We start from the raw sequence: 16,139 nt of genomic DNA on the forward strand, positions 1-16,139 counted from the left end.
GCTCTGTAGGCCATTTGGTGATTGGTTCGACAACCACGTCCTAATGCATTTCCGGTAAGGAAACGTCCGCCGACAAAGCCGGTCCCGGGTTATGTATTCCTACCAATAACTTGACCACACGTATGTCCTCACCCAGGTATTTGTGAACGTCTGCTAGCCTGTTGAAAACGTAATTAATATTATTTTTATTTTAAAAAATGTATTAATAAACGTGTTATTGCTTGAAATCGACTTCAAAGATTTTCCTCAACGGGCTTCAAAGGCTTTGAAGCAACAGGTCAACGAAAATAACGCAAAACATGCTCATATGTTATCAGTTCTTATTATTTTTTTACGCGTACAGTGTTTTTATATTCATATTTGAAACCGCGTGGTGCGATAAAAACATTTGCTTAGGTGTGAATCTGGTATAAATTAAAGTACTTGAATTGATAAAACGCAAGAGGCCTCGCACGCATTTGCGTTTATTGCAACTACTGTTTAATCATTTATTTTCGTCGGTATGATATTTTGTGCTGTTCAAATATGTTTTCTTGGATACGTAAATTTGTGGAGTTATTATTTTGGAAATCAATTAGGAATTTGAGTCAGTTTTTTTCCGATGTGTTTGTTTTAGATTCTTGAATCGGTAAACCCACGAAATAAACAAAATAAAAATGTAAGTTCAGAAAAGTGTAACTATAGGAATATTAATCGTTATTATTTGACCCATTTAAATGCAGTTTGTTTTCACTTTGTACGGTTAGATGTCCGTAAGAATCGGTTTATGCATTTATAAGAATTCACCATGTCTGGAGATTGGATAACGACTCTGGAACGTGGACGTTGTAACAGATAAGGCAACAATGGACATCCCTATAGTAGGACAACGTCAGACTGCGGTGTCGCTCCTGCAATACAGACTCGATTGGTCATTGTCGGCTCGGGAACTTCTTAAATTTACCGCGGGTACTCGTAAGTGTACTTAAATGTACCCCGGGTACGGAAAATAAACTGCAGCGCACCCGGGAATTCTCACGATAAAGTATTCATTGTCGGCTTTTAAGATATGTTATACTATTTTTTACTCAATTTAACATAGGATTTTGTATGGAACAATTTCTTATATTTATTAGGAAAGGAAAGATGTTTTCTCTCCAAGTGAGTTCAATTGTGTTGCGAAATTCTGACCCGATTTAAACCGGTCTCAGCGAATTCGACCCATTCAGATCCGTCTCAGTCAAAACCGGTCCTTTTCAGGTCGGTCTTATTCAAACCGGTCTCAGTTGAAACCGATCTAAATAAAAACACGATAGAAGTTAAACTAACCCATTGTAACATAGACTTGCAACTTCACTCGCTTTCCTTGGCACGTCGTGAAAATCTTGTTGACGCATTGCAGTTGCAGCTGCGAGATCGCCCTGTTTCGAATTGGCGCGGGCTTGGGTAGGAAATCCTCTCCGTAGCAGCGTCGTTTTCACCACGTGACAATCGCCGATGATTACGCATTTGAAACGTAGTTGTATTCAGTGGTATTCATTCTGCTAAGTGAACATCGTGTTGACATGAAACGAGAGCCGATGCCAGCTGGTGGATTGTTAAGTGTATTAGGTCCGTCCGCGCCTTAGGCTGCATTATGTGAGGACCCAGAGTTTATCCCAGCAATCCTACCTATTAAACTTATATCAGATTCACACACAATTAGGAAGAATGTTGAAGTATATATTCATGATCTAAATATGTAGTTTACACTGAAATGATTTCAATGTATGGGATCATTTGAGAACGCGAAATAAAAAGGCGAACTTTTCGGGATGATGAACACCAACCAACATCTACAATAGCTTAAGTTTCACTTATGTATTGAGAACATATTTTGTTAAACTTGAAAATATGATATGTTTTTTTTTTACATTTTCATTAGCGAAATATCTGTATTTCAGGTAACATTACCAAAATGTTCACAAAGAAAATGCGTGTAGATCAATTCAAATGATCAATTAATTTTCTTAAACTCAATCTATATTTCCGTCTACGTTGTTTTAATAAGGCTGCTATCAAACAAGACTAAAACATATAACTTTTGAATATTAAATAAAATAAAAATACCTTACAAACTCAATAAAATGTTCAAGTTTTGTTTCTTTAATTATAATAAAGCACACGTCTTTTACGGCGATGCGTAATAATCACGTGAGACAGTGTTGGACCCGTACACATACTTTATATTGCTGTTGCTAACGCCATTTCGGAACAGTTTTTTGATGTGATATATTTAAGGTCGTTTTAACAGATGACAAGAAGTTTGCAAAACAAACTGTGCGATTTTACTATTTTCTTAATCAGATCATTGAACCAGCAAAGGCTCTCACAAAAATGCGCCGACATGGTTATCAACGACAGCTGTTTCAAAGAGATATTATAAGTTGGAAGTGTGTTGTGTTTGATAACTAAAATAAATAATTTAGATATTATGTAGATCAAAATGGCATTAATTCTTCAAAGCAGTCAGATACACATAAATCGGACGTAAGAAACACGTTCCCATACGAATCGATATAAAGTTTGAAAAATATGCTAAGAGCAGTATGTATGATAATAAATATTACTTAGAGTTGAAAAGAAATACGCTCAATATGGTTTAGAGTTATTATTGGAATAGTTTCATCTGATGAAGGTAAACACTTAAAATGTGTTGTTGTGGCGTCAATCAGATCACATACACAGGCTGATCAGGAAGAACACTTTCCTCCTAAAGTAGATTTTCGCTTAGAAAATACTTTTTTCAACAAAACAAAATCCATACAAGAGGAAAGTTTTGTCCTTGATTAACCTCGGGGAACTGTACAGACAAATCTGGGACAGCACTTTACGCACTTGCATTAAACCCAGTTTCTTAGATCGACACTCATGTTATTATCGTTTTTCAAATGCTGCATCCGGACAGTAAGAACAAGATAGTAAACCAGTAAATGAAGATAAGTTGGTTGAGTCATATTGTAAATAACCATAAAATATGTATCAAAGGCCATGTCGATTTATCGTACATCCTCAGAAGTATAAAACGATATTGCCTTTACCTAAGATTAGTTTATGCTGATTACGTGTTTACAATAAACAAACTATGATGAAGGCATTCTGTCAAAAAACGGTAGTTTATGATTCTTCATACTTTTTTCTCATTGAGACCCGCATTGCATTTTGATCTCATGATAAAAAGGTGGATCTTGATTGTTACAAGTCCATACACAAACTACAGAAAAGGTCAATCTTGATTGTCACAAGTCCATACACAAACAATAGAAAAGGTCAATCTTGATTGTTACAAGTCCATACACAAACTATAGAAAAGGTCAATCTTGATTGTTACAAGTCCATACACAAACTACCGGTATAGAAAATTGTATGTGCAGTGCAGTCGATAAGGATAATCAACAAATTTGACAGTTGTATAAAATACAAAAAAAGTGAATACAATTAATAATAACAAGACATACCTTTTACAAAACATATACGGCATTGATTGTGGTTCGTGCTGGTGAAAGTTAAAGAGTTACCGGTATATCAATAAGATCAAAGGTAGCGAATGCCATTTTTTGCACGGTTCATAGCTTTTGTATCAAACCCAAATCAATTACTGCCTTATTTCAATGATTATTTCGAAATACTATATATTATTTATCATATAATTATAGATACAGAACAGAAATACAAAAGAAGAATGGAAATGAAATTAAAACATTTAAGTCAACGCTAATCATCCGTACATATTTGTGATATTAATACGCGCATTCTTCGAACAGACCTGTTTTAGTGGCTAATATTTTTGTATAATTCTTACATAATTAATATAACAAAAATACTTATCAAGGAATTGTTAAAACATATGAAGAATATTTAATTGAAATGCCATAATAATAACGCCGAATATTTCATTTAAGGTATTTCTTGTCAAAATAATAATCTACTTCACTTAGTTAAAGCCACAGCGTGTATCAGTATAAGACGATTCGTTTACAGACCGCGAACTGACTTTGATACCGCGCAGGATGGATTGAAATGCATTAAAGTGAGGTCACGATTCCAACGCTTGAACGACGGCTTGTTTAAAATTTAATACTTTTACATGTTTAACGGTACATTCCGAAAACAATTATACTTTACAAACGTTCGGAAGCTCTATACCGGTCACCCATCGAACTGAAAAAAAGTTATAATAATAATATTATTTACTAACCTTGCAAAATAAATAGTATACCAATTTCAACGCACGTGTAGCCTTATAAGTCTAGACGTTTCCTTTTAATACGCCTCCAACGCGAAACACCATAGTTTATTTTGAATAACATTCCATTTAAATTTCAGAAAATAAGTTTCACTCGGGTGAAAAGAAAGGAATACAATACTTATGTGCAAAGTGGGTAGTAAATGTAGACACAAAGGAAAACCAAGGCCACACGTCCCGTTTAATGTTACCACACACGCAATCATTCAAAACATGTCGATATGAAAGCAATATATTTTACAAATTGGATTCTTTGTCGAAAATTCGGTACGCCATATTACGCGAGATAAAATATTCACAAGACATAGTCAGTGACAATATTTATCAAATAGGATGTAATGTGAAGATAAAATAACGAAAAAAAATCACCTTTTCAAAGTCGCTTATCAATAGACATTTTATAGAATGATCTGATAATAAACGCTGTTCCATTTGAATACAAAATGTGTAATATAATCTTGGTCAAAACAATTAAAAAAGAGACATAAGTGCCGATGATTATTATAGATTTTGAGGATAAAAGAGATGCCGACGTTGAGATGATGTAAAATAACGATGACGATTTTGAAAATTTTGAAACTGACGCATTTTCTGCATAAGTCAATGATAATGTTTCATATAATTTACAAAATGGTGATATCGTATCACATCAACTAGGCGGCTATAATGTATTCAACGTATGTTACACCATCAGCTATTCGTTTATGGACCGAACTGTTTTTTATGCATGCAAATCCCATATTTAAAGTGGATTTAAAAACAAAATTTACGAAAATAATTAACACCACGGCCTGAACATAACATACGCGGAGAAAACGTTTGTCTTCTAGAATAAGGAACGAATTAGTGTTGTAACAGCACAAAGTAACTGATAATAGTTATGGTTTCCACAGTGTTTTGAAAGCGCATACCATTGACTTACCTGATGAATTGAGTTTCCACAGTGTCCTGATATACCATTGACTTACCAGAATTATAGTTATGGTTTGAAAGTGTTCTAAAAACACAAACCATTGACTTACCTGATTAAATTTGTGGCTTCCAAAGTGTTCTGAAAGCAAATACCATTGGGTTACCTGATTATAGCTATGGTTTCCAGTGTTGTGAAAGAACTTACCTCTGACTTACCGGATTATAGTTGTGGATTTTCATAGTATTCTGAAAGAACATACCATTGACTTACCTGATGACAATTGTGGTTTCCGCAATGTTTTGAAAGCACGTTCAATTGACTTACTTGATTTTAGTTGTTCATACAACATTGTTTAGAGAGCACATACCATTGACCTACCTGATTATAGTTGTAGTTTCCACACTGGTGATGCGCTTAATTATTTATTCAACGACAAACGCAAAACAGTTTTCACTACGCAAGTTATTACTTTAAAGGTTTGGCGTAATAATGTCAAGGCTGGGATCAATTGTAATATACAGGTTCCCCCGAAAACGGCGGGAAATTTAAGTACATAATGTCTATCCCCCGTGACAAGCAGGAAGTGTGTTCGTGGAAACTATGCCTTCTTTATCCTAAAATGGTGTTTTCAAGGCCAGAGTAAAAACCAGAGATAAAACTGAATGTAAAATTACTCTGGAAAACTGTACCCGAAAACAACTAATATTAACATGTAACTGTGGACATTTTGTAACTCAAACATAACTGGTCATTTCAAATAAGTTATAAATGTGGTTGGAAATTTTAAAAAGTAAAAGTTTTGATCAAAGTCTAGCAGATTCTCTAACACTGGTACAGTCAATTACGCAGGAACCCGTTGTCGGGGGCCGAACTAAGTAGACCATTGGAAAGACTGACGGTGTGCCGTACGCTGTTAAGTCACAGCCATGACGATGTGGGTTTCTAATGGAGCTCGTAATTCTCGACAACACTGGAATATAACAAAAATCTGGCAAGCATCGTGTTACAATGAAAAATAAAGTGGGAGGGTGGGTGGAAAATGTAAACTTGTAAACCATAGCACGACCAACACTGTGATGCGACGAGCTAGAAAAAGACCGACAATTAGCTCGGGAAGTGGTTATGTACTTAGTGGACGAGTCTATGTGTACAGTAGACAGGGTAGAATGGGTTATAAAATTTGGGTTTGGGTTTCGGCGATCCCTTAGGAAAATAGCGTTTGCGTTGAATAAGACAGTTTATTCTTGAGCGAATGAACATTATTATCCCAACCTTCTCGATATGCGATGGCATATTTTTACAAACGCTCGTTATTTCCATCCATTTAATATAAACAAAACAGGAAAACAAACCCCTTAACAATGGAAAATTACGATAAGCTTATTATTTCTGTCCAGCTGTTTGTTAAACGAAAAAAACATGTTAGTAATGGATCCATAGCATCTTAAAACACCTGTTGTATATTATCACATGTGCATGATATTGTTATCATCGGTAATGCACACATGCGTCTGGCGGGTTCCGGAGACGATAGCACAACAATATTTGTCAATTGTACTTGTTATTTTGTTGTTTATCTTCGGTCTATTAACGTTTCTGTGTGTGTTTTATATGAAAAGGAGCACTATTCACACTCTCTGTATAAAAATTACCGGATGATGATGTTGGCATAACTCTATGTTAAATAGTTTGTATCCATGTACTTATATGTCTACAATATGCCACCATTGCATACACACTATATATAATAAAAAAGCTCATATGTCTAAACTATAGTGCTTGTCAAGTTTAAATAAAGGACATTGCAATAGATATTATTTTCTGACTAAATAAGATAAGCATAGATGTATGTTGACCCAGAACAACAATATTAATGAGATTCAACGTTCGCATCTGGCTTTGACGAACACGACTCAACTGAACGGTGAATATCAAACGACAAGGGTACATTGTCAAAATCCAAAGTGAATAAAGCAAGTCTCTAAGAAACAAGAGGGTCACGATAGCTTTTAAGCGTTAAACTGTGTGCAATGACGCAAATTGTTAAAAACTTAACCTGATAGAATGTATGAACTCAGCAATAGAACAATATGATATACCTAAATGATAAAGCCATATGAGACGGATGCTCTTACACTTGTTGTCTCAACATATGTCAAGCATATGCTTTTGATTGCCAAAGTTGACTTGTTACCTCTAAGTGTTACCTTGACCTTCGAGGTTTAAGAGACTGGAGTGAGACATTCAGTTTCACAATCTAAGTCACATTTATTAATTTTAGTTTTTATGTCCCCCACCACTATAGTGGGGGACATATTGTTTTTGCCCTGTTTGTTGGTTGGTTTGTTTGAGCAAACATTAACATTTGCCATTACTTTTGCAATATTTAAGATAGAAACTTCATATTTGGCATGCATGTGTATCTCATGGAGCTGCACATTTTGAGTGGTCAAGTTCAATGTCATACTCAAGTTTAAAGGTCAAATATATGGGTAAAAATTGCTCATTTAATGTACACTTTTGCAATATTGAAGATAGCAACTTGATATTTGGCATGCATGCGTATCTCATGGAGCTTCACATTTTGAGTGGTGAAAGGTCAAGGTCATCTTTCAAGGTCAAAGGTCAAATATATGGGGACATAGTGTTTCACAAAGACATTGTTTGTTTTGAAGACACATTATATTGTTAATTAGAATTTTACAAGTTTGCTTAAAATAAGGTACCCAATAATTCGTGACCTACCTAGAGCTATATACACTATTTGTATACTTAAACTAGTTTAGTAAGCAATTTCTTGTGTGTGGTTCGTATACAGATGGTTGATATAAATGACAATTGGTCATTTTAAATGCCGTGGAAAATCTGCTTCTTGTCAAGGCTAGTGTTTATGCGAATTTTACATTTTCATAATGGAAGGAATAAGAGATTTACAACTTTTCTGAAAGACCTTAATCTCCACCCTTTTCACTTTCGTCGCCCAACCCCAATCAACCCTGATCCAGTTCCCACTCCCCTCACACTCCCACTCCATCTTCCCTCCCAACCAACTCCCACAACTCCCGCCCTACTCCAACTCCCTCCCAACCCCACACAGCCCCCACCCTCTACATTTCCAACCCCACACAACCCGACAAACCACACTCCCTTTCCAACTCCACACAATCTTCATCCAACTCCACTCCCCTCCAAACCACACACAAACAACACTCCACTACCCTTCAAACCCTACACAAACATGGCTTTAATCCCACTCAATCTCCTTCCACCTAAAACAACCCCAACCCCACTCCGACCCCATTCCCCTCCCAACACCCCACAACCCCCATCCCACTCACTTCCATACCCCACACAACCTCCAACAGACTTCCACTCCCCTCACAGCCACACACAAACCTGATTCAAACCCCACTCCATCTCCCCTCCTTATTAACCTCACACAATCCCAACCCCACTCCACCCACTGCCCTCTCAACCTCACACAACCCCGACCATAATGCCACTACACTCCTAACACTGCACAACCCCCACACCAACTCCCTTTCCAACAACACACAACCCCCACCCTTCCCCCACCTGCTCCCCTCCTCTCCCACCTCTTACAACCCCTACCACATTTACACGCCGCTCCAAGCACCACACAACCACCACCCCACTCCCACCCCAACCGCTCAAAATCCCCACCCACTCCATCCCCCACTCCCCTCCCAATCCTACACAACCTCCACCCACTCCGTTCCAAACCCTACATAACCCCCGCCACACTCCGACCCCTTTCCCCTCCCAACCTCACACAATACCCGCCCACACCCTTTCAAACCCCACACAACCCCCCCTGACTTCCACTCCCCTCACAATCCCACACAAACCTGACTCCATTCCCACCCATCTCCCCTTCTAACCAACCTCAACCCCACTCCACCCCCACTCCCCTCTCAACACTACACAGCCCCCACAGCAACTCTCTTCTCAACAACACACAACCCCCACCCCACTTCCACTCCCCTCCCATCACACCTTACACGAGTCCCTTCTTGACAGATCAAAACGAGAAATGTGAATAACATATGTTGTAAAATAGCATAATTTGCAAGTATTGAATGGCAATCAAATAACATGCTTTAAAAGCTGTATTACCTTCAGCGAACTTACAATATAAGATTTAGAAAAAAAACATTGGCATAAACAAATCATTATAACAATTCGCATCACTGCTTGGGCTTAGCACACTACTGTCACTTGTAGGCAACAACTGTACATTTTGTGAACCCTGAACTTTTCATGCATAAAGTCTTTACACGCATTTACAATCAATTAGCCTGGTCGTTTAGGCTTAAGTGTGTACCGTGGTGACATTAATAAATTTCATCGACTTTTTTTCGGTATTTCGATTTTCGGTCAAATACAGCTTATAAACATGTATATAGCTATCATGCCTGCTATGTTATTTCGCTTTGAAGGGAAAACGATAGCGTTCTTAAATTTATGATAGCATACAAGATTATGTATATTCAAAACAACACGTTACAAAGAAATAATGTGTTCTGGCAGTGATTTGGTGGTCACTTTGTTAACAGGTCATATGTAGAAATACAAAATGTAATACAATCACATGATAGAGTACATAAACTCATCACAGAAAGGAAGTAAAGACATACAGTATAACACATCCAATAAAATAATAACAGTACTACAGTATAACACATCCAATAAAATAATAACAGTACTACAGTATAACACATCCAATAAAATAATAACAGTACTACAGTATAACACATCCAATAAAATAATAACAGTACTACAGTATAACACATCCAATAAAATAATAACAGTACTACAGTATAACACATCCAATAAAATAATAACAGTACTACAGTATAACACATCCAATAAAATAATAACAGTACTACAGTATAACACATCCAATAAAATAATAACAGTACTACAGTATAACACATCCAATAAATAATAACAGTACTTCACAGACAATATACCAGTTAACAAAATGAATTTTACACAATCATACTTTTTTCATAATGGCAATTGTCGTTATAAAAACATTATTAATAAAGTTCGCCTTAAATCGGCTTACGTACAAATATGTCGTTAAAAAGGAACTTATTTATATTACGGTTGTTTAAATCACTAACAAATACTGTGCACTAACAAATATCACATATTACTCCAGAGTTATTTTCAGAATATATATTTTTATAAGCATTCGGTAGTCATTTATATATGGCAAGTGACCACTTTCCTTAACATTATAGGTTAATACACTGAACTATAATTATAACGCAACGTGGGCTACACAAAGTTTCAGTTATTGTCTTTACGCCCATGTTCTCCTTGTAACAAAATGTTTTATAATGTGTGGATGTGGTAATTCTAATGGTAGAAAACAAGATCTTAATGTGGGAGGTTATACTTGTGTAATAAATGTATTGCACGAGCGAAACGAGCTGGTGTTCAAGTGTATGGCTGCTTTTACGTTTGAAAAGTCTGCATCCTTCTTATTGCTCATACAAGGATTTTAATAAAAAATTAAAACACATATGTGATGTGAACAAATTGTCCTCCAAAAAGATTTGTCCTAAGAAAAATAACATGCACACAAAATTAACAATTTGCATGCTTCTACTTGAACGTGCAGCACCGGTAAATGCTTTAAATTTCAATGTTTAAAAAGGTTCTTAAAGCGGGTATATACGATTTTTATATGTGCTGAATTGTAAAATATTGATACAAATATGTTATAATAACACACACTATGCAAGAAAAATGATACATTTAAGACGAATTTCATAAAATACAGCAAATATAAATTAGCGCCCCGAGCCGATTGTGACGAAGATAATTCGTAATTATTTTCCTACAATAACCGACGCATTCGTCTTTTTTGTAAGTGTTCATGTGTCGTATGAATCGATATCGCTGCAGAAATTTCAAATGAACCGTTAAACTAAATTTAGATTCACATCGTACATGCATGATATATATGCTGGCGAATTCGGCTGTACAGCCTTTTTCGATTTCAGAATTAAATATCTGGCTTATTTAGCATTTTTCGACACATGTTCTTCTTAACTTTTATTTTAGTTTATATTGAAATATATGTATAATAAGTTTTTTACACATTTTATATTTATTACTAAATATTTGACAAGATCGTATATACCCGCTTTAAACAACAATGCGCGAGATTTCAAGTTGATATAAGAGCGGTTTTCTTAGAAATAGTAGCTCTACAGGGTTCCGCTTGAAGTTGCCAGAAGTGTTAATACAGCGCAGACATCACACGGAACAATCCTTATAGCAAGAATTTCAATGTTTCAAAAGGTTCTCAAACAACAATGCGCGAGATTTCAAGTTGATATAAGAGCGGTTTTCTTAGAAATAGTAGCTATACAGGGTTCCGCTTGAAGTTGCCAGAAGTGTTAATACAGCGCAGACATCACACGGAACAATCCTTAAAGCAAGGCTCACAGAATTTGAACGGTCTATGAAAAGCATTATGGTTTCAAACCTCTTTTAAAGCGAATACATCTAGAATTTCAGAATTAACAACATGAGCTCGTTTGGGAGCTGTCGGCAGAAAGATGTACAGAGCCGTTTTTCAGCACGATGTTTTTTCCATGCTTATACTGTTCACGTTTCACGAGCGAATCCACCGCCGTTTGAAAACACTTTTCCACGTCTGCTTTATCGTAGAGTTTAACTTCGTACGTGAGAGCGCCGTGCGCTTGGGCGAGCTCTGTAGGCCATTTGGTGATTGGTTCGACAACCACGAAGTCCTTTTGCATTTCCGGTAAGGGAACGTCCTCCAACAAAGCCGGCGCCCGGCTGTTTATTCCTACCAATATCTTGACTACACGTGTGTCCCTGCCCAGGTATTTGTCAACGTCTGCTAGCCTGTTAAATACGTAATAAATATGAATTTTAGTAAAATAAATGCATGAATAAACTTGTTACTATTCGAAATGGACTTTTAAGGTTTTCCTCAACAGGCTCTAAACGTTTTTATCGTTGAAGCAAAATGCCACCTAAAATAATTAAAAGCATGCTAGCATGTCATCAGTTCTAATAAAAATGAAATTCACGATTACCAGGCAATTCATTGAAAACGATTTAGATTGCAAGAAATAGATTTAATATCCGGTATTTTTAACCCGAGGTGCGATGAAAACATTTGCTATGTTGTGCATCTGGTAAAAATTATAGTACTGAAATTGATAAAACGAAAGGGCTTTATACGCTACTGCATAAATTGTAACTACTGCTGAATCATTTCTATTTGCTGGCATGATATTTCGTTTTCGTGGATACGTAAATTCGTGGAATTATGATTTTGGAAATAAATAACGAATGTGCGTCGGTCTTTTAACCACTGTGTTTGTGTTAAATTCATGAATCGGTCAACCCACAAAATAAACAAAAATGTATGTCCCACAAATAACAATGTTAGTACAGAAAAGTGTATCTATACGAATAATAGTCGTTATTATTTGACCGATTTCAATGCAGTTTGTTTTCACTTTATACGATAAGTTGTCCGTTAGAAACGATTTATACATTTTTATGCTCTCACCATGTCTGAAGATTTGACAACGATTCTGGATTGTGGACGTTGTAACATATAAAGCAAACATGGGCATCCCTATAGTAGGACAACGTCAGACTGCGGTGTCGCTCTAAACCTGCAAGAAAGACTCGATTGGTCATTTAGGCTCAGGTACTACTTAAATGTACCCCGGGTACTCTTAAGTATACTTAAATGTACCCCGGGTACGTACAAATATACTGAAATGTACCCGGTAATTATCACGCTAAATTGGTCGTTGTCGGCTGTTTTTTTGCAAATTAATCATGTTTTGATTTTTGTCAATATTTGGTAAAGTGGACTCTATGTAAAGCGCGTTTTATGACATCGGATGTTGGGCGGAAATAAAACTCGGGTACAGTCTAAATTGGCCATGTCAACCTCCGCGAAGAGATTCGACTGGAACCAGTGTAGCTGGATCAAATCCCTGCTATCATGATCAATCACGTGATATTAGCCGAGCCACGTGGTACACTAATTTTTCCGTTGCTATTCTTACTTGTTTATTTAGGTAATTTATTTTTGTTATGCACCTTTACTTATACAACAGTTTCAAAATTTTAAGAAAATTATACCATGTTTATAATATCATACTTTAACAAAAAGAAAAAATCGACCAAATCTGGCAGGAGTTTCTTGTGATGGCAGAGATTGTATGTGAGAGCATGGAACGACAACTCTGCGTGGAGATTGTGGTCGGGTACGTGCTAGCATATTTTCCGTACCGGGGTATATTTAAGTATACTTAAGAGTTCCCGGGGTACATTTAAAAAGTACCGAGCCGACAATGACTAATCGAGCACAAGAAAGGCGTGGACTTTTAGCGGCTGTTCCGTTTTCTAACAATCCAGGTGGTTTACTGCATGGGTACCTAAGTGTTAAACAGATTTTTTTCGAATGCACTTCAATAGTTGTATGACGTAATGAAATATTTAACTAATTGCTTATTACATTTGGTCATGCCGAAAAGAGTTTCAGTGCGTCTTTAAAAAATTATAAAATCATTGCAAAAATTATCAAATAACTTCGCAGAAATTTATTTAAGATATGTTATACATGTTTTCACTCAATTTAACATAGGATTATTGTATGCAACACTTTATTACATTAATACGGAAAGGAAAGATTCTTTCTCTCCAAGTGAGTTCTATTGTGTTGCGAAATTTCTATAAAGTCCGACCCGATTCAAACCGGTTTCAGCAAATCCGACCCCATTCAGATCCGTGTCAGTCCAAACACGGTCCTTTTTAGACCGGTCCTCCGTCTCCGTTGAAACCGATCCAAATAAAACAAACCCCTGCTAAACTGGCCTCAGCTTAAGATGCACCCAAAGATGGTACAAACGTCAGGAAAAACTGACCCACTGATGTTCAAGGGACAAAATACTAGTATACAGCGAATGAAATGTATCCGTTCCCTTAACGTTAATTAGAATAAAACGCTCGAAGTTTTCAAAGGCATGTCAAACGATCAAAGTGAAACTTACCCATTGTATCATATACTTGCAACTTCACTCGGTCTTCTTCGGACGTCGTGAAAATCTTTTCGACGCATTGCAGATGCCGCTGCGAGATCGGACTGGTTCGCATCGGCGCGGGCTTGGGTAAGAAATCCTCTCCGAGCATGCGCCGTAGCAGTGCCGTTTTGCCCACGTGACAATCTCCGATGATGACGCATTTAAAGACGTAGTTGTATTCAGTGGTATTCATACCGCTTCATGAACATCGAATTGATCTGAAACGAGAGCCGATAACAGCTGGCGGATTTTTTTAGTGTATTTGGTGCATCCGCGCCTTAAGCTTCATTATGCGAGGAACCAGATTCTATCCCAGCACTTCTACTTAATAAAGTTATACCAGATTCACACACGATTTGATATACTCTCGAACTATATCTGCATAATCAAAATATATAGTTTATTCTGAAATGATGTGAATATTCGTGCAATACAAATATTTTACAGACTCAACATGTAGATAAGGAAAAAAGCATGTAGATCAATTTAAATGATAAATTAATTTCTAAAACTCAATTTATATTCACGTTAACGTTGTTTTATTAAGGATAGCATAAACCAAGACTAAAACATATAACTTTTAAATATGATTTTTGTTGTTGAATTTGTTATCTTAAATTTATGGTGAATCACCATACATGCGTTTGCTGATGTGTTTACGGCGATGCGTAATAATCGCGCGAGACAGTGTTGGACCCTAACAAATACTTTATATTGTTGTTGCCAATGCCATATCGGAATAGTTTTATTAAATTTGTTATATAAAAGGTAGTTTAAACATATAACAGGAAATTTGTAAAACATAATGTGGGCTTTGACAATTATGTAATCGGAACCATGAACCAGCGATAGGCTGTAATAGAGAAGCGCCCTTATACACATGGTGATCATTGACAGCTGTTTCAAAGAGATTTTAAGTTGGAGGTGTGTGGTGTATGATATCTTAAATTTATGATTTATAAAATAAAGTTGGTAAAATATGCTTAGAGCAGTATGCTTGTTAAAAAAATTAACTCAGAGTTAAAAAGAAATAAGTGTTTAAGTTATCATTTGATTGGTTTTGTCTGATGAAGGTTAACACTTAAATTGTGTTGTTTTCGCGTCAAGAAGATCATATACACAGGCTGATCAGGAAGGAGAATTTCTCTAAGAAGAGACTTTCTTTAACAAAACATAATCCATATAATCGGACAGTTGTGTCCTTGATTAACCTGGTAGGATTGTAAAGACAAGTCTGGGACGGCACTTAACGCACTTGCATTAAACCCAGTTTCTTAGATCGATACTCATGTTATTATCGTTTGTAAAATGCTGCATCCAACCAGGAAGAACACGATAATAAACCAGTAAATGAAGATAAGTTGGTTGAGTAATATTGTAAATAACCATAAAATATGTTCCAAAGGACATATCGATTTATCGTACATCCTCACGTCCATAAAACGATATTGCCTTTACCTACGATTAATATATGTTGATTAGATGTTTACAATAAACAAACTATGATGCATGCATTCTGTAAAAAAACGGTTGTTTATTATACTTCCTACTTGAGTAAAACAGAGATCCGCATTGCATTCTTATCTAACGATAAAAATGGCAATCTTGATTGTTACAAATCTTTAACAAACTATAGAGAAATTGATGTGCAGTGTAGACGATGAGGATAGTGCGCTAATTAATAAACGGTTGTTTATTATCCTTACTTCTGTATTCACACAGAGATCGTCATTGAATTTTTTCATCTCATGATAAAAAGATGAATCTTGATTGTTACAAGTCCATACACAAATTGTAGAAAAATGTATGTGCAATGCAGTCGATGAGGATAATCCGTTAATTTGAC

General features: G+C 36.2%; 3 protein-coding genes across 15 annotated transcripts in view; 1 reads left to right on the plus strand and 2 right to left on the minus strand.

Moving 5' to 3' along the window:
- The window catches only part of LOC127858315 (uncharacterized), a 131,449-nt gene that overhangs the window by 11,717 nt on the left and 103,593 nt on the right, over positions 1 to 16,139 (plus strand). The window lies entirely within an intron of this gene.
- The window catches only part of LOC127858325 (uncharacterized), a 154,778-nt gene continuing 148,285 nt past the window's right edge, over positions 9,647 to 16,139 (minus strand). The window contains exon 5 of one of the 3 annotated variants that reach the window (XR_008038851.1): positions 9,647 to 9,939. The gene's annotated coding sequence lies outside the window, so the exon portion shown is untranslated. Of the gene's footprint in view, positions 10,120 to 16,139 lie in introns of all 3 variants that reach the window. The other 2 variants (XR_008038850.1, XR_008038849.1) reach the window with 2 other exon arrangements.
- The window catches only part of LOC127858326 (uncharacterized), a 148,610-nt gene continuing 143,988 nt past the window's right edge, over positions 11,518 to 16,139 (minus strand). For all 4 annotated transcript variants that reach the window (XM_052395379.1, XM_052395377.1, XM_052395376.1 and 1 more), the window contains 3 exons: positions 14,264 to 14,511; positions 12,766 to 12,874; positions 11,518 to 12,089 (listed from right to left, as the gene is read on the minus strand). In XM_052395379.1, the coding sequence (XP_052251339.1) occupies positions 11,738 to 12,089; positions 12,766 to 12,874; positions 14,264 to 14,486 (684 nt within the window). In that variant the 5' untranslated portion in view covers positions 14,487 to 14,511 and the 3' untranslated portion in view covers positions 11,518 to 11,737. The remainder of the gene's footprint in view (positions 12,090 to 12,765; positions 12,875 to 14,263; positions 14,512 to 16,139) is intronic.

Source organism: Dreissena polymorpha, chromosome 14, assembly GCF_020536995.1.
Source record: "Dreissena polymorpha isolate Duluth1 chromosome 14, UMN_Dpol_1.0, whole genome shotgun sequence".
Lineage (NCBI taxonomy): Eukaryota > Metazoa > Mollusca > Bivalvia > Myida > Dreissenidae > Dreissena > Dreissena polymorpha.